Source organism: Oreochromis aureus, linkage group 6 (assembly GCF_013358895.1).
Source record: "Oreochromis aureus strain Israel breed Guangdong linkage group 6, ZZ_aureus, whole genome shotgun sequence".
Classification (NCBI taxonomy): Eukaryota; Metazoa; Chordata; class Actinopteri; order Cichliformes; family Cichlidae; genus Oreochromis; species Oreochromis aureus.
The window spans coordinates 3,179,274-3,206,378 of record NC_052947.1 but is presented as its reverse complement, the minus strand read 5'-3'; the positions used below and the strand labels follow the sequence as shown (position 1 = coordinate 3,206,378).

The window sequence follows — 27,105 nt, the reverse complement described above, 5'->3', positions numbered from 1 at the left end:
AGAGTCTCAAACATGTCTTTCAACTCGTTGTGTAAGTTTATTTTATTACCAAACTAATGGATACGAATACTAAGAATATTTCTTTTAGACATTTATTAGTTTGTTTGTTTTTTAGATCAGAAAACCATTTCAGTTTTTTTTTTAAGTCAAAAGTCTGGTTTTTATTTTTGTATAACTAAAATGTTTTTCACCTCAAGTAGCTGGTTCCTCGTACTTTGGTCTGAGAATCATAAAACATTGTCAGTCTTATGGACATTGAAATATAACTGACTCAGGCCTTAGTGGACCCTGGCAGACTGGCTGGCTTTACTCAGTTTCCAGAAATCTGGATTTACTCTGGTAACCACTGGGCATCTTGTATGGGAGCTGTAGTCTACTACAAAGCCTACAACTCATCACCCCACGTGCTTTAACCTGACGTCCACCCTAAAGGTCAGCTTACAGTTAAGAGCCCACACAAAAGACTGAGTGTGCCAGTGAGGGCACAGTCCCACTGAGGCAGTAAACTAACAACTGTATGTGGAGATGCCCAAGTAGCTGCTGCACTGATGTCCTCCACAGAAACACTCAAGATGGGTCCGTGAGGTCGACATTCCTCCGGTGTGACGTGCACACAGGAAGTTGCAGTCCTGGTACTCGTATGCCATCACTGTAGCCTCCGCCAACACCTGATGTGCCAGTCAGTGATGGGGCATAAGCTTCCCTTCATGAGATGAGTCCAGGATACAGAGCTGGTTGCCTCTTCCTAAACCCTGTTAAGGGGATTCCCACTTTCCCGGTCTGTGCACCAGTAAGTGTGTTGTGCATAATGAGGGGAGGTCCTTGCTGCTCCACATGATCAGACTGTAAGCTAACCTGTGCAGTGTCACAGAGCAAGTGCGTCCCACTGTTGACTCGTCTGTCCTGACCAAGATATGAATATATTTCAGGAATGGCAGGAAATGCCTGTAAACCAAAAAAACTGCCGTGAGCTTCAAGTGACAGCAGCTTTCACGTGTGTGATGAAGGAGCTGGTTGGAGAGAGGATCAAATTCAGCCTCATGTCCCTATACAAAGTTTCCCAGTTTGTTACTGGGCTCTGTTGCAGTATCGGAAAGGCAGGGATTGGCCTTTGATGCTGCCAGTCAACATCGGTTCCACTCAATGTTCTGCCAGCAAAGCACATGTTCAGCACACATGCAGGCTGTGCAGAGGGCGACGGTCTGTCCCCAAGACCCTTACTTTTAGGTTTTGACTGTTCTCATCAAATTACCAGTAACGCTTTGGGAAACGAACATGTTAAGACAAAAGTCGCATACATAAACTAACCTGTAAAGGCAAAGGCAAGCTACAGAGGTTTGGCCTGTGAGGTAGAATTACTCTTTGGTAGCACAGTCTGACAGCTTATCACAAGACAAAGCATCGTCAGCCCTGGAAACACCAACTGCAGTCCTTAGGCAAACTTTGAAGTTGACTATAAAATGATTTTCTGTTTTTGCCATTATACTTCCCATTTGAAGTTTCAGTGTGCACTTAAACACTGAGATTCACACTCTGTTAGATTAGTTCCCTCATTGTCTTTTTCATAGATTTTTACACTTGCAGCATAAGATGGACATTCTTGCTGCCTTCCCTCATCCAAATGCAGGATTACTTTGCAAGTCCCTGAAAAGGTTCTTGGTCCCCTGGGAAAATCCCTGCTGTGAAACTTAAAACATTTCTTCTCATTATTTGATTTGTAAGCAGCGCTGCTAATCAGAACAGTCTGAGGAAGTAATGTTTCCAGCACCAGTGACTGTAGCACCTTGATTTACTGTTTTCTTAATAAAAGTGAATGCAGTCAGTCAGTAATTGCATAGCAGCAGCGTTTGATCCTATTGATCGGTGACAGTGGATCAGTGAATGTAGCTCCCAAAGGTTGATGAAAATAATAGTTTGTCTTCCTGTTCTTACCACTATAGGAGCATCCTAACCTACCGTGGGACTGGATTCAGCGGTTTGTGACTCTGGACAGAATTGTACTGTTCCAGTGTTTCATCTGTTTACCCATCAGAAGAGGAAACGTGTTTGCATCCTGAGGAATACTCAGTACACAGCTGGCCTTTGGAATCTCTATGTTCTACATATTAAAGGCACTACTTTTCCCTTTTTGTTGAGGTTGTTTTTAGGGCACGGCTCTGGAGAGACTGTAACCTCCACGGGATTGTTGTGGGGAGGGTGTTATCAAAGCCTCAGTGCCCTGCTAGGGAAGGAAGTGGAGGAAGGTCCCTGGAGGTCCCTGAAGCTGGGATGCCCGACATTTCTGTTGCATAACTGACACCCATGAAACCAGAGGAGGAACAGAGTAGGTCCGTGTTGCCATGGCTGGCTGATTTGATACCACTACCTGTTTACACATAGCCCAGGCCTCCCTGTTTGGCTCTTTCTCAACACTTTCAGTACTAATGAAAGGGATACTAATGGATGGTCCACTGGATTTTCCCCCAGTTGTTTTGGAAAGTGTTACCCACTCACAAACTGCCTTCTGTCTTGCGATCACATCTACAGTGCAGCTTGCAGGTGTGGTGGTTTAAATCAGCCACCAGTGGGGTCTAGGGATGCCACGACACAAGAAAACCAGGCTACTCCATTGGCCCGCTTACAGACTGCTGTTTCTAATACAAGTCCTGGACTGAAGGCTAGTCGGGGTTGATGCTTTTTTAAATTTAAAGCCTGTCCTTGGATTGTTTCCCTGACCTGAGAACATTTTGCTAGTGTGGACAAGCTTGTTACTGATGTGAAGGACTCTGCTTTAAAAAAGCACAAAGCAGTGACATTTTCATCCAGTGCTTTATTTTTCATTCACGTTTTTTTTCTTTTTAAGCCTCATCGCATTTCTCACTGCTTGCTACCCAAACAGCTCCACCTCTGCGCTCACCCTTCTCCCATTTGAGGACCAATCAGGCTGCAAAGTTCAGGCTGCAGGGTTCTGTTACAGTTTGAGTTTTTTCACAGCACCAAAGTACTAAATGGTTTTTGTTTTTCACAATCAGCCATTCTCCATTTAAAACTGTACTCTTATCATTTTGCCAATTTTTGTTGTTGTTGACGTTTGCGGACCGATTGTTCTGGAACCTTTGGGAAAGACCACCTTCTGTCGTATTCCTACTTGAGTGACTCGTTGGAATAAACAGAGTAGAACTTTAGTGTATTAGCTCGTGGCACACGGTGGATCAGGCACCTTCCTCTTTACATTCACTGGCTTATTTGTGCAGCCTGTCTTCCCACCTGTTTTTTAGGCAGACGGGGAAACGAGGCTTTCACAGCACAGACCTGTAAGCTTATTTTGATCTGTCACAGTTGATCAGGATTGACCTAAGAACCTGAGAAAACAAGCATCCACCCCTCCTCCCATCGTTGTGATGCAGTAAAGCATTTTTCTCTTTTCCATCTCAGAAGTGAAACCTTCCAACTACTATCAACAGTTCCACTATTTCTCTTCTTTAAAATTTTTTAAAATCTCCTTTTCCTCACCTTTGTTCCCAATATTAAAGTCCCTGCACACCAAACCCACTCTGTACACCTGGGGGAAGATTTAAGGCTGATGATAAATGACTTTGGATAGCAGTTAGTGGACACACACATCACTGCTAACAGGAAGTGATGCCAGGCAGTAGTAGTAAGAGCGGAGGGCGGGGTCCATCCTCGTCCCCCCTCCCTCATGCTGTAGTCCCGTCCAGCAGACCCCTGCGACCCTCACGCTACGTTCCTGTGTCAGCAGCAGCGTTCTTCCTCGTCGGCTCCACCACGCTCTTCTTCTGTTTCACGTGAGTGCAAACACTGCGCACACACACACACACACACAGAGTTCATGGACTGTGATCATTTCCACTGTTTTATTGCTCCGTTTGGTTAGTGATATTTTACAGTCAGCGTTGTATGTTTGGGTAGCTAATGTCACTGGGGCCTCTCACTTACCTGGATGAGCTCAGACATGGATATCTGTCCCTGTGAGGACATTCGCTCACACTCAGAGTGTAACTGTCACAGCTAACCCTTCCTCCAGTGTTTCCCATAGAAATATGTGTTATGCAAAATGAGGTGCACCTAAATATATTACTGAAGTTTCCCTTTGTCACATTAATATATGTTATAATATATTATTATGATGAAAATATCAGATATAATCATTACATTTGGTTTTGGCTGCGCATACAGGACATAGAGATTTATTTATTTATGACCAAACATGAGGTTTAAAACTCATGTTTGGCCCAAAAATCTATGGCTGATTTGACTTCAGCACTCTGATTGTGCCACATATGTCACTCTCTCTGACAGTGGAGACGAATTAAAAGTTGACAGGAACTGGTTGCTGGTAATGACTGTAGAGCTACAATAAAGATTTTCTTTAGTCATAATGAATTGGCAGCCACTCGATGTGTTTGGTGCTAACAGACAAACGAGTGCACGCAAACTGAGCATGAATGTTTCATGCAGTAACCTGTGAGCCAAAAGTCATTGTTTTTCTTGAACTAAGGAACGTTTTCAAAGTCGTTTTTCCACCTGTACGTGAGTAATTAAGTAAAATTTGACTATTACAAAACCTGACGTAAAACATGTAAACTGAGTGCATACCTGTAGCATTTCATGTTCCAAAAAGCGACCGCGTTGTTCTGCTTCAGTAGGATTACCAACCATTTCACGCGCTCATGCTCGTGCTCATGTGTTCCTCCCTAATGTTTTACATATAAAACCAGAGTCGCTCCTCTTCTTATGAATGTTTGGAGTACTCACTTTGATCTTTGCTGACACGTCACCTGCTTCCTCTGCTCTTCATTCAGGTGGTCACTTAATAAGGGGCGGGTTTAAAAAATCAATTTCCTGATTCAAATCGATGTTAGATTGAATAAAGCGATTCATTAAATCCTGAACCGGTTTTTAAATATAAATGTATTTTGCCAGAAACACCAGAATCTCAGCTTAAAGCTCACAAAACTATTTCAACAACCATCAAACAGCTAAAACAGTAAATGAGAGCAGGTAAACAGAAGGGGTGTCCAAATTCAGGGGCTGCATCCTCCTGAGGACCCGGCCTTCGCGGTCTACGTGGGCCGGGTCCTCCGAAGGCTGGGTAGGCCGAAAATACAGGGCTGTGAAATGGGACGTTCTAGCCTTCAGATCTGCGTCACCGCCGTCTCGGTGGACTTTAATAAACTCGGCCGTCTGCTCCTTGCTATCTAAAATATAACAGGACACTGGCGTAAACTCTCGACCGTCTCACACTTCTGTTTAATCAGTTTTCTGTTTGATGTTTATTCAGCTGTGTGAAAACTATAACTTTAATCTCAGCCAAACCGATTTACTCAGGAACAAATAAAACACTGAAAAAAGCCAAAATAACATTTTTAAGTTATCTGAGTGATTATATATCATGTTTAACCTGAGCAGCCAAAGACCGCAGGGGTCTGAAAACGATGTGCGGGGAGTTCGCTGTTCTCGCCCCGGCTACCTATCGAGCTGGTGGGTAACAGACATCTCCGAAAACGTTGGAGCACTTTTGCAAATATGTCATGTCTTGATAAGAGTAATATTAAAACTAGTTAGTGGGCGCCATTCATAGCGGCCGCGCTATGAAGTCTGGGATATGGTGGCCACGAAGGATACACCTGACCCATCCTTCAAATTCAGGGAAAAGGAGGACGCATTTGTTGGCTGCATTCAGAGGAGTCTACAGACAGCCTTTGTTGCATTGCTGTGATGTAATCGGTCTACAAATGCGGCCTCAGCAGGATGCAGCCCAAGAATTTGGACACCCCCGGAGTCCACACAAAGAAGTAAACACACAGCGTGGATCGTAGACATGTCGGGTACTTAACACAGACATCTCACAGATTCTGATCAGGGCTCGCAAAATTTCAAAATCCCTGGTAGCCCTTCGGGCAGGCACTCTTCAGGTTTTGGTAGCCCAAAATAAATTTAACTAGCCCAAATTAAGAAAAGAGAGCTTTTTTTTTTGATGTTTTGCTTCCTGTTTTGTTTCCGTTACGTAACAAAACATTAATCAAAATATTGTTAAAACACAAATCACAACAACTGTATAAAAATTACAATCATCAACTCAAATACTTGGTTCTAATTGAACAGAAATTTCTATGAACTTGCAAGAACTGTGTAGAACATGAATCAGTCTGTGTCAGATCCTGAATCTGAAATTTCCACTGAAGTCAAGGGTCAGAGGTGAGTGGAACCAAGATCGAGGCCATTTGCTTTTTGAAGTTTGCAAAGACTGCTACATTTTGCCAATGGTAGTTCACTCTTTGCAACATAGTACGCTGTTCTAAACAGCTTCTTCAGGACTTCTGCTTGTGCTTGGTTTATTTTTAGTATGTTTTTTGCAATTGCTGTTTGTTCTGGGAAAGATATTGCAGACTGGGCAACAATGCATTTCTTGCATTTCTCATGGGTTCTGATGGGGTCTTTCTTAAAATTACTGGTCCCAGTTACAAAGGCGCTTGTCGACTCAAATGAAATGAAACTCACGACACACCCGGCAGAACATCATGTTATTTAGCTCGTCATATTCCAGCCACAGAAATTCTTTTGTCCATGAAACCAAAAAAGCTGAGCTTTCTTTTTCCTTCATAGTCTGATTTGTCATAACTTTTCCGTTTTGTGGTCGGCTTTTCTTTGGCTGTGCCTTCTTCACCCTGACCTGTCTTATTTGGCTCAGCAGAACTAAAATATATATCCTGCTGCTTTTACACACGTACTTACATAACGGTCAGCGATTCTCTGCGCAATCAACCTCTCACATGTTTAAGCTTGCTGTGGGAGATTTCACTTGTCACGTTTGAATAGTAAGCTAATGAGTGATAAGACGATGTCAGAGGAATTGGTGCGCAACTAATCGTCACTCACCAATCAGTGCTGCCGCTCTCTACACACCGTTCGCACGATCACAAAGTGAAAGTGAAAGCAAAAAACAAGCACAAATTCAAACGTGATTTCAATATGTCACATATTGGCAGTGGCTCATCGATGCCAATGACATAATTACCCAGCTACATTTTCAAAAGAATGCAAAAGCATTGACATATATTTTTCCTTCCTATGATAGCCCGACGGGCAGGGCTGAGATAGATTTTGGTAGCCCGACTGGAAGCTAGCCCCGGGACGTCGGGCTAGCGATTTTACGAGCCCTGCTGATGCTGCAGGTTTTGTCACTCCAACTAAAATTGACTGAACCAGCAGCAAAAGAAGATCCAAACTACACTTCATGTTTGATAAACATCGTCATTAATTCTCTCTGACTGTTGCTGTTTTGCATCCACCACGATAAAATCACACTTCCTGCACAGCTCTCTCTCTCTCTGTACTTCAAGAACAGTTTCCCATCAAATCTGTTTTCTGCATTTTTTGCTTGCTTATTAAGCATCAGTCTACCGTTGTGTTCATTGCTGTGTTTTGTTTTGTTTTTTAAATGACCTGTGACAAGAAAGCCTTATGTTTGCTGTTCAATATCCAAGAAATTGAAGCTTTTTAAAATGATGCCAAATTGCAAAACTCTTAGCTGGGTCTCTAGTAAAACCTCTGTAACTTTGCTCTGCTTCACTTCAGCAGCATCGGCTAATGTTCATCTGTTGATTCATGGTTTTATTATCTGCTATAAAAAGCCTGTGAGTGTGAGAATGCTAACCCAATGAGGTTATAGACTATTATCAGTAATCTTGTAAACGCCTCGCTGTGGCGTGCACGTGTGTCAGGAGGTGTGAGAAGAGGGAAGAAAAAATAGTGGGCATCTGTGAAGTAGCCTCTGTAGGAGAAGCATGAGTATGTCAGATTGACGTGTGGGGGGGGGGCTCAGTATGGTGGTCAGTCAGCTCTGTGCATCAGATTAGTGAAGAGAAAATAGGCCAACATCTGTCACCCTGACAAAGGCTCGTCATCTGGTCTGCCACTCTTTGTTCCTCCTGCTGTATTCTCTGTCGTGTTGCCATGTATGACAGTTTTGTTTTTCCTTGTTTTGTGGGGGGAGGGGGGATTTCATTGCTTGTCTTTTTATGATCCCAGTGTCTAATAATAAAAACAAAAACAAAAAACATCCCACACAAGTTTAGGAATCATGATTGTTACCATCCAGGACCACTCGGATCCAGACGAAAAAATAACAAGATTACTAAATCCACATTATCATTCAGTTTTTTTCCCTTATATATCCTGTGTTTATGTCTAATTATGGCAAACATTTCAGGAGCACACCGAGGTCCAATAGATCCAAGAATGCATTCTTGTTCTAACACACCTGAATCAAATGAGTGGCTTGTTACCAGGCCTTTGCCAAACTTGATGGCATGCTGAAGAGGTAATCCAACCATCTGATTCAGCTGTGTTGGAGTAGGGATGCACTTAAAGCTGCAGGACAGCAAATCTGGAGGACTGGAGTTGCACACCTCTGCTGTACAGGGATAAGCTGTTTGAAGCTCTGCTTTTATGACTCTGCTGTGCTGTAGCAGACACATGTGAGCTTTCATTTTACCATACTGAAAGGTATACCAGGTAGCCTCTGATTAGTCTGTTTATTGGTAATCAGTACATATATACATTGTGTGTGTTGTGTTACTTTTAAAGTTCATTTGTTCATACAGTTCAACCTCTATCCAATCTTCTGCTGGAATGAGGATGATCCCAATTACTTAGGATCAAAAGCATCACTGTGTAGTCCTCGAAACCAACACTGAACATTTAAGATGTTGTCCAATCCAATAAGCCCTGAAGTCTCAGACACTCGTGCTGCCAAAATCTTGCTTTGGGTTAAAGGTCCTTTTCATAATACCCACTCAGCTAACAGACACTGTCTTATTCCACCGTGCCGGAGAGTGCAATGATCACAGTCCCATATCGTTGTGCTAATTCACACGTGGCTTCATTACTTTGAACACATCAAATATTATTTCAGTATGTATTATTTGCTCCCATCTCCATCTGAAGGATCACACTGCCTCCAATGTTAACCTTTAAAGAGCTCACTCAGTGATTTGGCTTACTTTGAATCATGTGACACTTTTGCAGCTTTAAGTCTGGGGACATGTTGTTTACATATAACTTCAAAATCCTTCATTATGAAATCAAACCATCTGAGTATAATGGAGTAAACATGGTGCTGCAGCTTTGCTACAAAGTCCGCAGCCTCACGTTTAACAACAGCCAGCTCTAACAGTTCTGTAATGTATTTGTTTGGACATCTCCAACATGAGGCTTGGTCTTGTTTCAGGTGTCCGTGGCTTTCAGAGCGTTTCTCAGTGGCCGTCCCCATCTACAATGGCATCATCTTCCTCTTTGTTTTGGCTAACTTCTGTATGGCCACATTCATGGACCCTGGCATCTTCCCCCGAGGTGAGCGCATGGATGGTTGAATGAACGCCTTTAATGCTGGGCAGTAGTGGTTTTTGATACGGGCGACATCGTGGTGGGGGGCGGCATCACGGACATCGGCAAAAAAAAAAAAAAAAAATTGCTCGTACTCATGCTGCCCCGACGTCATGCCAGCGCATATCGGGAATGTTACAGGCACCGATCAGTTTACTATCGCCCATTTGCTGGGAGTAAGGGCGTCCTGCGTTTGCGAGGTGCGCCTGCTGCTTGCGGCACAGGGAGGAATGATAAATGGTAAATGGACTGATTCTTATATAGTGCTTTTCTACTCTCTCGGAGTACTCAAAGCGCTCTATACAACATGCCACATTCACCCAATCACACCCATTCTCACAAGCACTTTATCTATACTTAGATTGCACTAACGACATTCACACACATTCATACTCCGATGGATGCATCAGAGAGCAACTTGGGGTTAGTATCTTGCCCAAGGATACTTGACATGCAGACTGGAGGAGCCAGGGATCGAACCACCAACCTTCCAATCAGTAGGTGACCTGCTCTACCTCCTGAGCTACAGCCACCCCGAGGGCGGGGCGGCGGGGGATTCTCTGGCTGGCTGGAGCAGCATCTAATAACCAACTGGCAAAATAAAACAAAATAAAAACAAACCAACAAACATGAAAACACCAGACATTATTATACAGACTTATAATTTGCACCGATGTTTTTTTCGAAATTCTATGAGTGAGCGCAAGAGCCCTCGGTGCGCCTGCTCGCTGCTGAAGTCAAAGTAAACTTTATTGTCATCTCCGCTACATACAGTCCAGTATATAGAGAGACGAGACGATGAGGCTGCAGTTACAGAAGGGCAAGTAAACAAACAATAAATATAAGAAGAGTAAAAAAACAAATATACACTTTAGGACTCGGGGTAAAGGGATCAATGACAATTTAAAATTTTAATCATCAAACTGTAAAATATAAAGTCTCACACACAACCTGTCGAAAGGGGAGGGGCCTGCTGCTTCCAAATAGAGCACATTTCATTCATAATGATGTAAATCCAAGCCCATTATGTAGATGATTTGAATCCTGGGTTGTGCAAAATCCCAGAAATAAACCCTCGCCAAAGTGAATCTGTGAACTAAGGTGTAGGTCGCCACTGATGCTGGGTGTCACCAAATAGGTAACTAACTTGTGTCAAACAGGCAGCACTTGGATAAAGTGATGGATTAAAGCTGCAGACAGCAGTGACAGCAGCACCTCAGTGAGGCGCGCTGCACAGGAAGTGTGCCGGGGCTCAGTCGTTGGTCTTGCGTCCTTCTAATTTGATTTTGTTTAAAACAAAATTACATCTAAAATTCAAAAGGGCCGTCCGCCCATCCATCACCACCAGGGTGTACCTACAAATGAGAACTCAAACGTTGAACAGAAAAGCCTCATCATGGTGTTAGGTCTGTTCAGACTACTATTGAGATGGATACAGTGGAGCTGTGAAGAGGAGTTTAGCAGCAGGCATCATTTTGACCTCCTCATTTTAGTTAGCTTGTTCATTTTAATCAGATTTCTCTAATGTAAAGTAAGCTTTGACACTGTTTTTAGGTTTGTGATTAGTTGTTATCATTTAGGTCATTTCATTTCCAATGGTAAACAATAACCAACAACAGCTAACAGGGAAAAAAAGGAATTTTTACAGAACAAAAACATGAGTTTTGGATAAGATGTGTCGTTAGTTATGCTAAAATACAGATGGTATAAGACATTTTAAAACTGGCCTCCCAGCTGCCTACAAAACCCGTTCATCATCTCGTCCACATCTGCGTCCGATCGCCTCGGCCTGTCGTCCACCGTCCACGCTGCTGTGTTCTGGATTTGACTCTTTATTTGGTGGGATTAGCTCTCCACACTGTGGATTCTCTGCTAGGATCCCCCACAGCTCAGAACGGCCGGTGGTCCATGTGTTCAGTCACACGCTCTGCTTCGGCTCATCTTTTATTGAACTACAGTCCTCTGTGTATTTAGCTAGCTAGCTCTGGCTCATGTCAGAGCAGCCTCTTATCAAAATGTGTGTTCCTAGGCAACCCAACATCAGTGAATTTACATTGTATTTTACATTAATTTCTGTGGAGTCAAAACAACGTCATAAACATGTTGTTTTTGTTTTATTTCTTTTGATCTGAGTCTGAGGTGAAAAGTCTGGCATGAAATATGAGATGATGCGGTTTCAGTTTAGTCACAGGATTGTTAAAATACCAAGCGGTCAGAGGGCCCTTTGTTTGAACGGCACAGACATGGTGGAGAGGCGACCCGTGACCCTTTCCACACGACTGGCTTGGTTAAGACAACATAAAAACAGTTGCTATGAAAGAGTAAATAGTTTTTACAGACTGAAAACTTCTTTGTAGTCCCTCATTTTAACATGGAGGCCTACGGTCAAACTGAGTGGACAGCTGCGAGCTTTGGCACTTTCACCGCCTCACTTTTGACCTCGTGCCTTAATAGATCATCAGTTTTAGGATTGTGTGTGTTGTCTCTGCAGCCGAGGAGGACGAGGACAAAGAAGACGATTTCCGTGCTCCTCTGTACAAGACGGTGGAGATCAGAGGGATCCAGGTCAGGATGAAGTGGTGTTCAACCTGCCGCTTCTACAGGCCGCCACGCTGCTCCCACTGTTCTGTCTGCGACAACTGTGTTGAGGTGTGCCCAAACTCACATGTTTGACTTTATACATTTACTCATTTATTCTTCATGTGAACAGTCTCTGAATGTTGCACGCTGAGTAAGCCTGCACTATGAAGTTCACTGGCCACACACAGCCCAGTTTGATCTGAAACAGTCTTTAACAGTAAATCATTGTATGCGTCTGTGTTTAGTGAACCGTGTCTTTGTAAGTTAGCTGGTCTAAAACACACGTGCTCTGTGATTTTTCACACTTGGGCGGCTGGTTTTGGCATGTCATTATCATCATTGTTATAATTCTTTACATGTGTTTAGAAGACGTAACTGAAGGAAATGTCTGTTGGTCTGCAGCTCTCCTGTTAGTTTATGATGGAAGGAGGAGTATCAGTGTTGATGGGTGCAAACGAGTTGGACAGCCTGTAGTCATCCTTTGAATAACACAGTACTCCAGCTCAAGTACAACCTGTAACAGGACTTTACTGCAGTTTTGAACCTGAGCATGTTTCTGTATCTACTCCTTACTTACACTCATGTGTAGCCTAACTGTAGCTGATGCTAATCCAGTGAAAATGGTCTTGATGGGCCTCTAAGGCTACATGCATATTTGCTAATGGTTTCCACAGAATGGCTGCCTCGTGTCCATCATCAGGCAAGACGGCAGCGACGCACCTATATCTGTTCGATGTCTCAGAGGCATGACTCTAAACTCGGTGTAAAATCTTAAATGGCCTGACATGTTCACACTGCAGCCTTCTACTGCAGAGGACAAGCTGAAGATGATGATGATGGCACCTCTCATCCCGATTGCAGTTTAAATATTTAGAGGTATCATTGCAGGTGTGTCGACATGTCGTTTGAGCTGAAGTTCTTAAGTAACTGTGTGTGGAACAGAACCTGACGATGAATCGCTTGTTAAAAGCCAGGAAACAGTATTTGGGCACACCAGTGTGTTGTGGTGTGCTGACTTCCTAAATCCACTGATCGACTCATGTCTGAGTGTCAGCTGCATGTTTTTCCCCTGTTGGCAGAGAGCTGCAGTGAAACATGCAGCTAGCAGCGTTCCACGTTAAGCCAGCACTCGCTGTCTCTTTCTCCAGTTACAATGACAAACAGGAGAAAATCACACTGTCCTTAATTCAGTAAAGAACTGGTTGCCAGGCTAAAATCAAATATGGCTGACCTTGGGATTGTGTGCTCTGTGCAAGTGTGTATGTGTAACCCCACCCAGGAAATGGCATGCTGTCAGATGCCAACACACAGTTACCACACAGTCTTTTACAGGGTTTCCATGATAGAACACTGCAGACCGTCCCAGGCTGTTCTTCACTGTACATTTGTCTGAATCCCTGGATGAAAATACTGTGTGACAAATAAGGAGGCGACATGTTTTATTTTAATGTTTCAGATACAAAGGATAATCTACGCTGCTCATCTGCAGCAGTCCAGGTGTTGGATCCGTGTCTGTATCAGCAGATGACCAAAGATCTCTGATCTCAGGACTACACAGTTGTTGATATTGTGACCTTCCTCTAAACATGCAGCTGTACAATATTTCAAGCCTCTTCTCTTGGGATCACTCGGGAGAGTTGTAATCAGAGTATTCTGTTGAAAGTATGTCACATTCCCAACCTGCACCATGCTGCTAACTCAGACTGCAGATGACACTTCTGTATATCTGTTGAGGACTTAATGAGGTTAGACTGGAAAGGTGGTGCATGGAAATGATGCTTCTTAATGGCTGCATTCATATTTCAGCCTCCTCTGACAGTATCTTAAATGTACCCCTCACTCTGCAGGACTTCGACCATCACTGTCCGTGGGTGAACAACTGCATCGGCAGGAGAAACTACCGCTACTTCTTTCTCTTCCTGCTGTCTCTGACAGCCCACATCATGGCTGTGTTTGGCTTTGGGCTGCTCTTCATCCTCTACCATCGGCAGAACATTGACCGCCTGCACGCCATTGTCACGTATCCTTTCATGTCCCGTGGATCTGGTACTCTGTTTTACAAGTTACTGTCAAGTTGTTTAAATGAGGGACTCCTTTTTTTCCCCACTGTGGTGTGGGAAGATTTCTAAGAAAAGATGGCTCCAACCCCACCCAATCTAATCTTTGAATTTTAAGGGGTTGTTTGAGAATAAAAACGCACGATATAAACGCATTAATCTGCATAAACAGGCCTAGGACAAGAGTACATTCTGGCTTTGCTCTCCCCACACGTCACATGTTGTTTTGCACCACCTGCTGTCATGGTGGCATGTCCAGCAGTGATGGACATCACTTCAACATCACATCTGTTGAAAGTGATGTTTAAGATGCTAAGATCCTTGACTCCCCCGTGCTCTCAGGCTCGCTGTAATGTGTGTCGCAGGCCTGTTCTTCATCCCTGTCGCTGGTCTCACTGGCTTCCACATAGTCCTTGTGGCTAGAGGCAGGACGACCAATGAACAAGTAAGTAGAAGTCAGTGTTCCACACATGTACACCAGGGAACCCAGGAGTTTGCTGATTCAGTTCAGGTCAGTGTTATTTATATAGTGCCAATTTCTAACAACAGTTGTTTAAAGACACCTTATATTAGGTACAGATCACAGACAGAGAACCCCAAATATTAGACAACCCCACAGTGACAGTGGGAAGAAAAAACATCCTCTTTGGTTATCCTTCAAATGGTCCTCACATCCTACTGAATGTGTTGATTTGAAAGTGGTTACATGTTAACAGCCATTTAATACACACACGCACACTTTGCATTCTACGCTTATATTCTCTATGTAAGTTTTTGTGATGCGTCTGTCTCCAGGTAACGGGCAAGTTCAGAGGAGGTGTTAACCCTTTCACCAGTGGCTGTTGGAAGAATGTCTCTCATGTCCTCTGCAGCTCACAGGCACCCAGGTACGTTTGCTTCCCCCTTTTATTTGACTCTGTCAGGTGTCGAGAGGATTACACTCCCTTTAACTCAGTGGTTCCCAAACTTTTTTTGCCAGGCCCCCCTTTGTTTAACAAGAAAAATGTTATGGATGTTATGGAGGATGGAACAAACCATCCTCCAACCACACACACCCATATTTTGCTCCATTGCGGTTTATTTCACACCTCAAACATTTAGTAAACAATTAAGCAAATAAGTAAACGGCAATAAATTACAGGTAGTAATAAAATACACTACTAACTCTTTTACGCTACGTCCACACCTACACGGGTATTTTTGAAAACGCAGCTGTTTCTATGCGTTTGGGCCTTTCGTCAACACGTAAACGGCGTTTTGATTCACCGAAAACGGAGATTATTTAAAACTCCTTTTTTGCGTTTACGTGTGGACGAGGAATACAGAGTTCGTCACGCGATGACAAAGGTATGTGCCTCTTTTCACGTCACGCTGTGCGCCACGTTATTGTTTACATGAGATGAATTGCAGAATGGCAGATAGAGACAAAATACTGTTACTCTTAATCTATCTGCAGGTTTTACACGCTTACATATACACACGCGGTTACTGTCCCTCCATTTAGAAAGGCAGAGGCGTCACGGTGTGATTATTTTACGTGTAGTTGTTTTTTTTCCTGTGTAATAATATTCAACATTGCTGTCAATACATTTTTCAAAAAATGTCTCTCTGTGCAAAATGGGTTTAAACACATAAACAGCTGTGGGATACTGTTTGTCTGTGATTTGGAGAGCCCAGCGCTGCTCCCGACTCAGGGAAACTAATTCTGCAGGGGAGACCTACCTTGGCACTTGTGCAGGTGAAGCCAAAGGGAAGATATGCTTCACCATATTTTCCTGTCTTTGGCTTGGAAGGAAGTTGGTTTGGAAACATATTTGGCGATGCTTCATCTCCTGCTTTGTGTTTGTGTGGGAGCCCCGTCAACAACCTGTCCACAGTGTCCAAGCGCTCTTTTTTTTTTTTTCTTTTCATACCGCGCCCCCCCTGCAATGGCTCTGCCCCACACTTTGGAAACCTCTGCTTTAACACATCACACTTCCTGGTTTTAAAAATAATTTCTTAAAACTTGACACTGAATAGTGTAATAACAGAAACAGCTGGTGAGAAACTAAACAATGTGTGAGTTGTTGTTTTGGTGTTAGTGTTGAACACTAAAGTGATCAGATGAGGGATTAAGAAGAATTTGGATTTGATACTAATCAATTTTATACAATAGAATAAAAATAGAATACAAATGCTTCAGTTGTATATAGCATTTGTATTCTATTTTTATCCTATTGTATATTTTATTCTATTTATTCTACTGTATATAGTATTTTATTCTATTCTGTACAGTTGTGTACAGTATTTTATTCTTATTGTATTCTTTTTGCTTCATAACTTTTGCACTGTCCACTTCCTGCTGTGACAAAACAAATTTCCCACGTGTGGGACTAATAAAGGTTATCTTATCTTATCTTATCTTATCTTAGCACTGTGCTGTATTTAGGAGAACAAACAAATAAATCTTTGATATATATATATATACGTATACATACATATACATATATATGTGTGTATATAAAAAAAAGTGTGCTGCTCACTTAATGTGTCACTGCATTGGAAATGGCTTGGACTGTTTAATAGTGGGAGGAGTTACTGATGTGAATACTCTCTGCAGGTATCTGGGCAGGAAAAAGTGTGCACAGAGTGTGAGTTTGCAGCCTCCTTTTCTTCGGCCACAGCTGACAGAGGCCCAGCTGGCTGCAAAGATACTGGACAATGGCATACAGGGAGATCTGCACAGGGTAAGAGGCACAGGAAGGGTGCTTGTGAAGCTTTGCTAAACTGCCACAAACTGCGCTGTGCTGGCTGGCTGCTTCAGCCTGCCACTAATAAACAAGTGTTATGCAAGGGCGTTGTGCTTCTCATTCAAATCTGCACTTGATAAGTTTGCATATAGGCAGGTCCAGATGGCAGCGAGAGCTTTAAAAGCTGTTTGAAATTCAACAGGCAGAAATCCTGTAAGGTCACAGCAGTAAAAACCCAACCACATCCATCAGCCCAACAGCCTGCGTGCTGCAGAGCTAAGGATGCAAAAACGGGATCCCATTTATTGAGTTGGGGGTTTTTATCGTTTGCTACACCTTCTTCTGGGTGTCTTTTGTATTTTATCTTATCTGTTTTTTTTGTTTTGTTTTGTTTTTTTGTTGCTGTAAGAATCGGAGCAATCGTGCATCTCGTACCGCCACGAGAAGCACGATTGTTGGTGGCGGTAGTCCCAGGACCAGATGGTGAATACTGGAGGTGGAGGGAGCTGTCAGGCTGAGTGAGGAATCTTATTGGGTTTGTTAGCCTGTGGGAGTCCACAGGCAGCTGACAGGTACTGGCAGGCCAAGTGGAGTGTGGCTCTGGCAGTGGCTGAAGCCAGTTGTCATGAGCCATTCAACAAGCCATTGTCACAGACTCTCTTCATAGTTTTTATGGAGAGCCTGGGCGTAGTCAAGTGGTGAAGGATCTCTACAATGTTGGCCTCAAGATGTTATCTTTGCTTTTAGTGGATGATGAGGTTCTTTTGGCTGGTGGTGACCTCCAGTTTGCACTGGAGTAGTTTGTTGCTGAGTGTAAAGCGGAGGGAATGACAACAGGAACCCCCAAGTCCATGACCATGGTTCTCAGCCTGGAACACCCACTCCGGGTCAGCGATGAGTTACTGCCCCAAGTGGAGGAGTTCAAGTATCTCGAGTCCACAAGTGAGGAGAGAGTGCAACACAAGATTTACAGACAGATTGGGGCGGTGTCTTCAGTGATGGAGATGCTGTACAAATCTGTTGTGGTGAAGCGAGAGATGAGCATGAAAGGGAAGCTGTCAATTTACCACAGCCTCTGTTTAGTGACCGCAGGAATGAGGTTGTGGATCTGAGTGTCAGAAATGAGTTTCCCGTCAAGAGTCGCTGCTCCACTACATGGAAAGGAGCCAGCTGAGGTTGTTCGGACTTCTGACTAGGATGCCCCCTAGGTGAGGTATTCCAGGCATGTCCTACTAGAGGAGGCCTCGCTGTAGAGATTATATCACTTGGCTGGCTTGGGAACATCTCGGTGTCCCCCTGGATGAGCTAGAGGAGGTGGCTGGGGTGAGGGAAGTCTGAGTTTCTCTGCTGCGACTGTTGCCCCTGTGACCCGAACCACAGCAGGTAATGGATGGATGGATAATTTGTTCTTTCACTTAGTCTTTGACCTTTGTCTCTGCCTGTGTTACAGTCGGGAACATTTTCATTTAAGTTGGACATGGACAAACTTTATGTAAAGTTTCTTACAGCCTCACACCACCCAGCAAAAGTCCATCTGGGTCTGACCCCAGGCTTCTTTCTAATTTTAATTTCGGATTAGGTTACAAAATGTCTATATCTCAGCAACGGATGGGTAATTCTGTGACTTTCTTTCTCCAATTCTTGCATGTTGTTTCTTCTTTCCAGTCAAAGTCCAGTCTGGAAATGATGGAGAGCCAGTCCTGTGATGCTGAGCCACCACCACCTCCTAAACCAGAGCTCCGCTACCCAGGAATTACCAGAGGAAACACAGAGGGTGATTTGCTCTTACTCTGTCTGCTGCACTTCAGTTTGTCTGCTTCCTGTTCAACATATAGTTGCATACAAAGGTTTGAGAACCCATCCTCAAATAATTTAATGTTTATCGTCATCGGGAGGCTTGTGATTAGTACTGTCGCCTCACACCACGAGGGTCCTGGGTTCAAATCCCTGCGGCTGCGTGGATACGCTGTCATGTGTGAGATTACGTTAATTAGTGATTTTGGGTGTGGAGATGAGTAGCTGTCTGTCTCTGTTGACAGCTGGGATAGGCTCCAGTATCCCCACCTCCCTGCCAGTACTCTGAACAGTCCCACAAGCAGCAGTTGTAAGATGGCATGTCTTACTTCATAGTGTCATTAAAAACAGCAGCTGTGTTGCAGCCACACCTGCACTAATATGATGGAGTCTCTAAATTCATTGTCAGAGGTTTGCGCTTTGAAACGAGCCCTGGTGACTGATGCAGTTAAAATACTGAATAAACAAAAATGCCCGTGGAGTTTGATCCAAAGAACACAAATGTAACTTATAGGGCCAAAGTACAATCCATCCAAGCTCATCAGGCTTTGTGTTGCAGACACTGGCACACTGATAGACGAAAGGTTCAGTTGAATCCTTGTGAACAGCAGAAGCAGACGTCACAGCATCTCTGTAAATGAATAGAAGGTTAAAAACAAGAGGAGAAGGATCCTAAACGCACCTCAAGAAGACCTCACACACCTCTGATCTAAGAATATTGGAAAGTCTTTGGCCAGACTTCAAAGCAGTGCATGCAGGACACCCCAAGACCCTTTTGCAGGAAGGATGGACTAAAGTCTCACAAAACCTGAGAGACTCTTAGCTGTCAGAAGAAGCTGTGCTAGTATGAATCATGCAGGGTGTCCAAACATAAAGAGCATGTTGGAAACGTTGTATCTCTGCATTAGCTCACCTATTGCTCTTCTATGCTAACGGTGCTCAGTGCACATAAAGAGATTCTGTGCTCATTTTGTTTCTGTTTCTCTTCCCACCTCCCAGAGTGCAGTTTGCTAAATAAGGCCCCTCCCACTCCCACTATGTACAAATACAGGCCCACGTACAGCCCTGGCAAGAACCACACGGCGCTCACACATGCTTACGCCAACCAGGTAATGCACGCAGAATACAAGAGTATGTGCTATGTGTCAGGTTGGACTTCCATTTGTCCCTGCTTCTGCTTCTTTGATCATTTTTTAATCTAACATCTCCATTTCTGTTTTGTTTTTTATTTTTGTTTCTCCTTTTGATTTCCTGTCGGCCATCTTGGTTTGGTTTCTCAGTGGCTTTCTGTTGATCAGTAAGTGATTGTGCTGAAAGCAGTTTCCTCCTCTTATCTTCCTTTTAACTTGGTTTCCTGTCTCCTTCAATTTGCACTGGACGTGGCTGAAATACTGTAATGAAACCACTGAAAACAGCCTTCATGACTCAGTCTCAGCGGCGTTCTTTGACCGGTCTTCACTCCAACCAATCACAGCAGATGGCCCCGCCCCTCCCTGAGCCTGGTTCTGCCGGAGGTTTCTTCCTGTTAAAAGGGAGTTTTTCCTTCCCACTGTCGCCAAAGTGCTTGCTCATAGGGGGTCATATGATTGTTGGGTTTTTCTCTGTATTTATTATTGTGCTATCTACTGTACAATATAAAGCGCCTTGAGGCGCCTTTTGTTGTGATTTGGCGCTATATAAATAAAATTGAATTAAATTGAATTGAATTGAACACAGTCAGATATAAACGTGAAGCAATCAGGACTGCTATAAATACACTGGTTCTACTCAGTATTTGTGCCCATGTCTGGTTCATGTCACTCCACTCCTCAGTTTGTTTTCTTTGTTAGTTCTCCTTCCTGGTTAGAACTGTCTTGTAGCCCTTTTCCATTACTTGGGGTTCCAAGTGATCCGAAAATGTGATGTCACCAGACTGCATGCCAACGATTGGCCAGTCAGGGACATCACTGGATGCGTCATGCGAGCAACTCCTGCCATTTTTAAAACACAGTAGTGGGGACATGCAGAGTGTGACACAAAGCCACACACTCGAGCTGTGTCCCAAAACGTAGGCTGCATCCTCCGGAGGCCGCATTTGTAGACCGATTACGTCACAGCGACGCGCCGAAGGCTGTCCAAATTCGTTGACTCCTCCGAATGCAGCCCACAAATGCGTCCTCCTTTTCCAAAGATTTGAAGGATGGGTCGGGTGTGTCCTTCGTGGCCCACCATATCCCAGAATTCATAGCGTGGCCCAGCCAATTCCAGCTGCCAACAATGGCGGCCGCTACTAAGTTTTAAAATTACTCTTATTAATCTTTCTGGGTCACAAAATAAACTTTTAACATATTTTCAGGCGAGGATGTAGCTGTGTAAACTTCAAATATCTGCTCGGTTTATCAAGATATCGCATATTTGCAAAAGTGCTCCGACATTTTCGGAGACGTCTGTTACCCACCAGCTCGATAGCTAGCCGAGAGCTTGAGGGTCACTAGAGCCGCCGAGAACGGCGGACTCCCGGCTTCATCATCAGACCCCCACGGTCTTTCGCTACTCAGGTTAATCGTAATATATAAGTCACTCGGATAACTTCAAATGTTATTGTTTGGCTTTTTCAGTGTTTTATTTGTTCCGGAGTAAATCGGGTTGGCTGAGATCAAAGTTATTATATTAGACTAGATTAAATAAAACTTTATTTATCCCCCGGGTGGGTTCCTCTGGGATTTTCACACAGCTGAATAAACGTCAAACAACAAAACTGAAAACTGATTAAACAGTGAGACGGTCGAGAGTTTACTCCAGTGTCCTGTTATGTTTTAGACAGCAAGGAGCAGACGGCCGAGTTTATTAAACTCCACCGACACAGCGGTGACGCAGATCTGAAGGCTAGACCGTCCCATTTCACAGCCTCGCACTTTAGGCCTTCTCGGTCTTTGAAGGATGCGGCCTAGGTTTTGGGACACAGCTTGAGCCTTGACGTGTTCCTTTGTTGTGGTGTTGATGTCGCATACAAATGACATCACAAGATCTTTGGCTGCGTCGTTATACCGACCCCCCCGCCCGTTGGGTGGCAGTCGTAATAGTTCGAGTCACATCGAGACGATCCAAGTAGGTACTAATGGAAAAAGGGTTTGAGTGACTATGGTTGTAGCTCTGTACGATTCCCCTTTAGTGTTTAAATATCAGAGTAAATACAGCGAACGCCATCATTTGACCATCTCAGAAATTATTATGGAAGACGATCTGAAACGTTACTGAAACATGCCGAGTCAGCAGTTTAAAGCTGTATGTGTACAAACCAAAGCACAGCGCAGGAAGCTCCAAATACAGTGCACAATAGAAGGATCCAGAAAGTCTGATGAACACTGGCATCATTATAATAATGAACATTATGATGATGGAGCTGTCGCCAAGTTGATCGTCTGGAAAATCAGGGTTGCTACTGCTGCAAAGAGCAGTTTGATAAATGGGCTGGTTCTTTTAATAACTGTGCTTTTTCACTCTGAGTACTTAGAGCACTCTCCTATTAAGTGCTCTTAACCTAACATGCACACACACACACTGATGGATACACTGGGGGATACTTGTGAAAGCAGACTAGAGTCAAACCACCGGCCTTCCACTTAGATGACCCACCCCTGACTAATCACCATTAGTTAGGGGTGGCTGTTGTGTCAGGCTGTCACCACTAGAGTGCAGTATGACTTTAATCTTCCCTCATGTGCTCAGCTTCTTCTTGTTTCTTTTTCCTCCCTCTGCCTCCCTTCACCTTCCCTCTTCTCTCTCCTCTGGCTCCTCCAGTTAAGTCGAGGGGAGAGCGTCGGCAGTGCCAGGGACTCTTCCTCCTCCACCTCTTCCCTCCTCCAGGCCAGCCAGCAGCCTGGTTTCCGCTCGCAGCCCAGCCTTGATCGGAGGGAAACGTCGTCTGAAAGAGTGGGGGGGGGAGGAGGAGGAGAGAGGAGGGAGGTGGGGCGAGAGGGGGGAGGAGGAGGAGGGGGCATTCCTGGCTATTCTCTGGGCGGGCGCTCCTACCCCTCCTTCTCCGACCCCACCGTCCTGTCTGGAGTGGCGTCGCGATCTTCCAGCTCCACGCACACCTCGGCGGGCACCGTCCACATCTCCGAGGCCACCACCGCCTCCGCCAGCTTCAAGAGCTTAGCCAATCAGACACCCCCGCCCCACCACCCATCTCGCAACGGGAGCCTGTCTTATGACAGCTTGCTAGCAGGCGGCGATGAGTTTGACAAAGGAGTGGGCGTGAGCTCGGCGGCCCCCGACGTCTCCGGTGGGAGACCCTGCACGCCAGCGGCGGGTGGTGGCTACAGCTCCCCCTTCCTGTCGTCACAGCAGAGAGAGGCTGAGATGCAGTCCCAGTCAAGCCAGTCACCCCACCACCACCACCGTTCTTCTCACCACCACCACCCCTTCCTCCATCACTCCTCATCCTCCACGTCTTCCTCCCCACCACCTCCACCAGAGAGGGAGCGCCTGCTGGGCGAGCCCCACCTACCTGTCGCGCCTGCCGGTCAAACCTCCTCTGCTCCACCGCCCTCACACCACCACCACCATCACCACCACCACCACCATTCCCACCACCACCATCACCACTCCTCGTCCTCTTCCTCCACCTCTCGTCCTCCACGCTTTGCTGCCCCTCACGCAGCTCCCCACCACGCCTACCCCTATCGCACCCGTTCGACTGACACGCCTCTGGGCTCCTCCTCCACCACGCATCCTCCCCGCTCCCCACACCCCCCACCTCTGGGCAAGTCGCTCTCTTATTCAAGTGCAGCTGCCGCCGAAATGCAGTACCGGCTGGTCCGCAAGGCCTCGGCGTCGGCCGGAGCAAACGCAGCAGGGGTAGGAGGAGGTGGAGGAGGAGGCGGAGGGATGGGAGGAGGAGGAATCCAAGTGCCGAAGTGAGTATGAGTTTCAGCTTTTGTCGGGACGATTGGTTTGACACTGAAAAAGCGCCTGCTCGCCTGAAACCTGACTACCTGATTGACTGCTCCTCCTGCTCCTGCTCCTCCTCTTCCCTTCTCTCTTCCTCCTCCTCATCCTGCCAGACTTCCTGTGAGTTTCTCATTCTTCTCCCTTTGCTCGTCTTCCATCCATCTGTTGTGCGTTGTTTGTTGTCTTGTGCGTTATTGCCACCATCTGTTTGGTCACTATGATTTGACGTGCAGTGATGATGATTTTAATCAAACTGAGGAGCCCAGTGTTTGTGGGAGAAGTTTGGCTCGAGCTTTTTACTGCTCCTCTCCTCGGTTTAACCACACAGGAAGTGAAACCTGAAGTAAAAGGAGAGGTGAAACTTTTCCTCCCACAGTCCTGACGAGTGAGCAGCAGCACAGTGTTGCTGTTAAACTGAGGCTCAGTCTGACCTTTGCATGATGACGTTTTCAGTTTTTCTGTCGCGTCTCTCATTCCTGTTCTCTTCCATCCTGCTCGCTGTGTTGTGTACACGTACTCCACCCCTGTATACTGCCAAGGTGTTTCTGTAACTATACGATTATTAAAGAAAGTGAAAAGCATGATTCACCGTTTGTAAACTACTGAACTCTGTGTACATACCAGTATACTAAAGCTAGCTTGTGTAGCCCTGGTTTGGGTTGACTTGATGTGAACTGTAGCGTCGACATGACTGGAGAACATGGCTGAGGGTAGCACCGCCCACCGCCAGTATTTTCATACACAGGGCCAATCAGCATAAACACTTGTTATTGTCACCAACGGCAACGCAACAGCCCAACTGTGTGTCCATGTTCACTCAACGCACGCCGTAACTACACCCACTTCTACTCTGACTTGACAGATTCTTTTCCACCGATCAAAACGATCCAATCATTCCTTCATCTCCAATGTTTAAGACAAAATGTGTTAAAATCGAAATGTAGTAAATGGTGACATCCATCCAAATGTAGACGAGCTTCAGTGATAAAATTAGCAGGAGAGCTAACATGGCTAACACGGTGCAGCTCGCAGTTTTCAGTAAAATTGTCCTTTTCTGTCTTTTCCTAAAATCAGGGATGAGCTGATGCAGATGAAATCTCTGAGTCGGATTAATGGAGGTCAGCCCTTCTCCTCAACTTCCACCTCCTCCTGCTCCGCCCCTTCCTCTCCCTCTCACCCAGTCAACGCGTCTGCCCCGCCCAGAGTAGCCTGTCCCAGCCCAGCACTGATGCGGAGTCCTGCCCACAAGCCCCAAGGCAGCGGGGTGAAGAAGGTGACAGGTGTCGGGGGCACCACCTATGAGATTTCAGTCTGACTGGCAGTCAGCCTCCAGCTCCAGGACCAGTGACACTAAGTGGACGTAGCACTACGTCTTTATGCCCGCTAAGGAACAAATTCAGATTTTACCCAACAAAACAGCTTCCTGCTGTGGACCTGGACACCTGGACCTTACTTCTCATTGGCTGTGTGACTGAGCAGCCCCTCCAGTAGAAACCTGGACTAAAGTGAGGCAGAATCAGAGGCGCTGCGCTAGAAAAGACTAGTTCTTGGTCCAAACAGACCCCACGTTGCTCACTTCTGCTTAGGTCTGTGTGTGGCATTGTACAAGCATAGCAGCGAAAAGGCGTTAGCACTGCCAGGGATAGGGGCTGGATCCCCGCGGGGTCCACTCTGGAACAGGTCTGGACTCGAGCTGTGTTTACCTGACGTTTGTTGCCTCTCTCTTTTTAGACCTCATCAGTTTCACACTTGTATTCAGATCATGAAACTGTGGAACCCAGAGGGCTCCCTTTAGGACAGGTGATGAGTCACACCAGGGGGGAGTGCAGGTAAACCATGCTTTTACCAGCAGCATCCACCTGATGGAGCACAGTCAGATGGCACTGGACCACAGGAGGGGGTGTGTGTGTGTGTGTGTGTGTGTAATCCTGAACCCAGTGAAAGGGAGCTGTTAGCGGCCCTGTACCATTCTGCTTCGATGATGATGAACTCTGACTTCATTCCTGTTGGAGGAAAGAAAAGTGTAAGATTTGAAGGGGGAGGGGGAACGAGCAGACTTCTCTCTCTGCTGCATTTGTTGATTTATTCCTAGATGTGAATATGATTCCATGTTTGTACAGGATGATGTGATTTTTAAATGTGGTTTCCTGTTTTTAAAAAAAAAAAAAAAAAAAAATGTGGACTGCAGCATGCACTACTCCAACACGCCCCTGTAGGCCGCCATGTTTGGCTGCAGACGCACAGGTCATTCCATCTGAAGTCATCACATTTGATTGGCTTAAAAATGGTTTAAAATGGGAAACATGTACTGATTGTAAATGCAGTCTGCAAATAATCATGTGGATATTTCATTTAAAGCAAAGGCCCATCCGTTCACTTTCAGACCTTTTTTTTACTCTCACTGTCAGATGTGAGTCAGCGTTTGAACGTGAATCTCTCCAAAGTGTCGAAAGAAAACAGTCTGACCATGAAACTGAATCAGGATCAATCTGTACCTTCAGGTGACTGCTGATGTGATTTGGTGCTGTAGAAATAAAACTGGACTGAGCTGAAACACCAGGAAGCTCTCAGTGTGTAGTTGGAAAAACTGCAGAAGACTAGTGACAGTTTGACAGTAATGCAAAATAAAACATGTAGAATACTTTGGACAAAAAGATCAGCAGATGCGCTGATACAAATTTAACCAGTTACCATATGGTACTCAAATTATAACCTTTCTTTTTAATATCAGCATATGTTTCTCGTCCCAAAGTCTCACAGCTGAAGACAATTTTTCAAGCTACAGAAAAATGTAGCAAAGGGAGAGGAATGAAAACAGGACGTATACACATTAGAGTGTGTGAGTGTGTGTGTGTGTGTGGTGATTTCAGATGGAACGACCACGTGTTGTGTTCTCTGAACAAACGAAAGCGAATCTGGAAACTGTTTTAACTTGTCGTTGTTAAAGGTGGGACAGGATTTTGTGGAAAATGAGCGAATGCCTTGAAAATGCAAGTGTTGTCCTTTTTTTTTATTTCACCTATTTAAATTGACCTTGTTTTATATGAATTTCTATGGAAATCTAGCTATTGATAAATATTGCAGAGTTTTTAATATTGACCCAGAAGAGGTTGTGTTTGCCATTGTGTCAGTTTGAGCCTCTGGATAAAACCATTAAAGCAGCACCTCCCATTGCTTCAGGCTGATGCTTCACAAACATGTTCCAGTTCACAGGATCGCCTCTCGCTGCAGCACGACTCTCTGAGATGACAAAGTACACACATTCTGTATTCAGGTAGAACAGTAGTACAGATACTTCTGTAAAAAAATGTACTGGCTGAACGTCTTTAGTCGAGTACAAGGGAAAAAGTACTCGCAGTAAGAAAGGATCTCCTTGAAGGAAAATTCAAGGAGATCCTTTTTATGCACAGATAACTGGACCTGCTGCTATATTGATATTGATCACTACACACTTTATACACTTTTCTCAGACAGGCATGAACATTTTCACACTTTTGTCTTTTGTTTAAACACTCAAAGTTAAAACCTTCGTAGAAAAATAAGTCCAGTATTACAGAATGAAACCAAAGTCTCCGGCAGGAGCCTTTGACGGTGCAAAATGTTTCGTCGATATTGTTGTTTGTTGG

The 27,105-nt window shown here is 44.8% G+C and overlaps 1 protein-coding gene across 3 annotated transcripts in view; it reads left to right on the top strand.

Moving 5' to 3' along the window:
- The window catches only part of zdhhc5a (zinc finger DHHC-type palmitoyltransferase 5a), a 30,984-nt gene extending 4,331 nt beyond the window's left edge, over positions 1 to 26,653 (top strand). Inside the window, exons 2-12 of one of the 3 annotated variants that reach the window (XR_005613395.1) lie at positions 1,941 to 3,785; positions 9,233 to 9,354; positions 11,879 to 12,036; positions 13,815 to 13,987; positions 14,367 to 14,469; positions 14,820 to 14,911; positions 16,624 to 16,750; positions 18,419 to 18,527; positions 19,547 to 19,656; positions 22,328 to 23,599; positions 24,554 to 24,682. Coding sequence is in view for 2 of the 3 variants with exons in the window: in XM_031751519.2 (XP_031607379.1) it covers positions 3,622 to 3,785; positions 9,233 to 9,354; positions 11,879 to 12,036; positions 13,815 to 13,987; positions 14,367 to 14,469; positions 14,820 to 14,911; positions 16,624 to 16,750; positions 18,419 to 18,527; positions 19,547 to 19,656; positions 22,328 to 23,445; positions 24,554 to 24,794 (2,517 nt within the window). In the remaining variant the exon portion in view is untranslated. Of the gene's footprint in view, positions 1 to 1,940; positions 3,786 to 9,232; positions 9,355 to 11,878; positions 12,037 to 13,814; positions 13,988 to 14,366; positions 14,470 to 14,819; positions 14,912 to 16,623; positions 16,751 to 18,418; positions 18,528 to 19,546; positions 19,657 to 22,327; positions 23,600 to 24,553 lie in introns of all 3 variants that reach the window. The other 2 variants (XM_031751519.2, XM_039613412.1) reach the window with 2 other exon arrangements.
- The last annotated feature ends 452 nt before the right edge of the window (positions 26,654 to 27,105 follow it).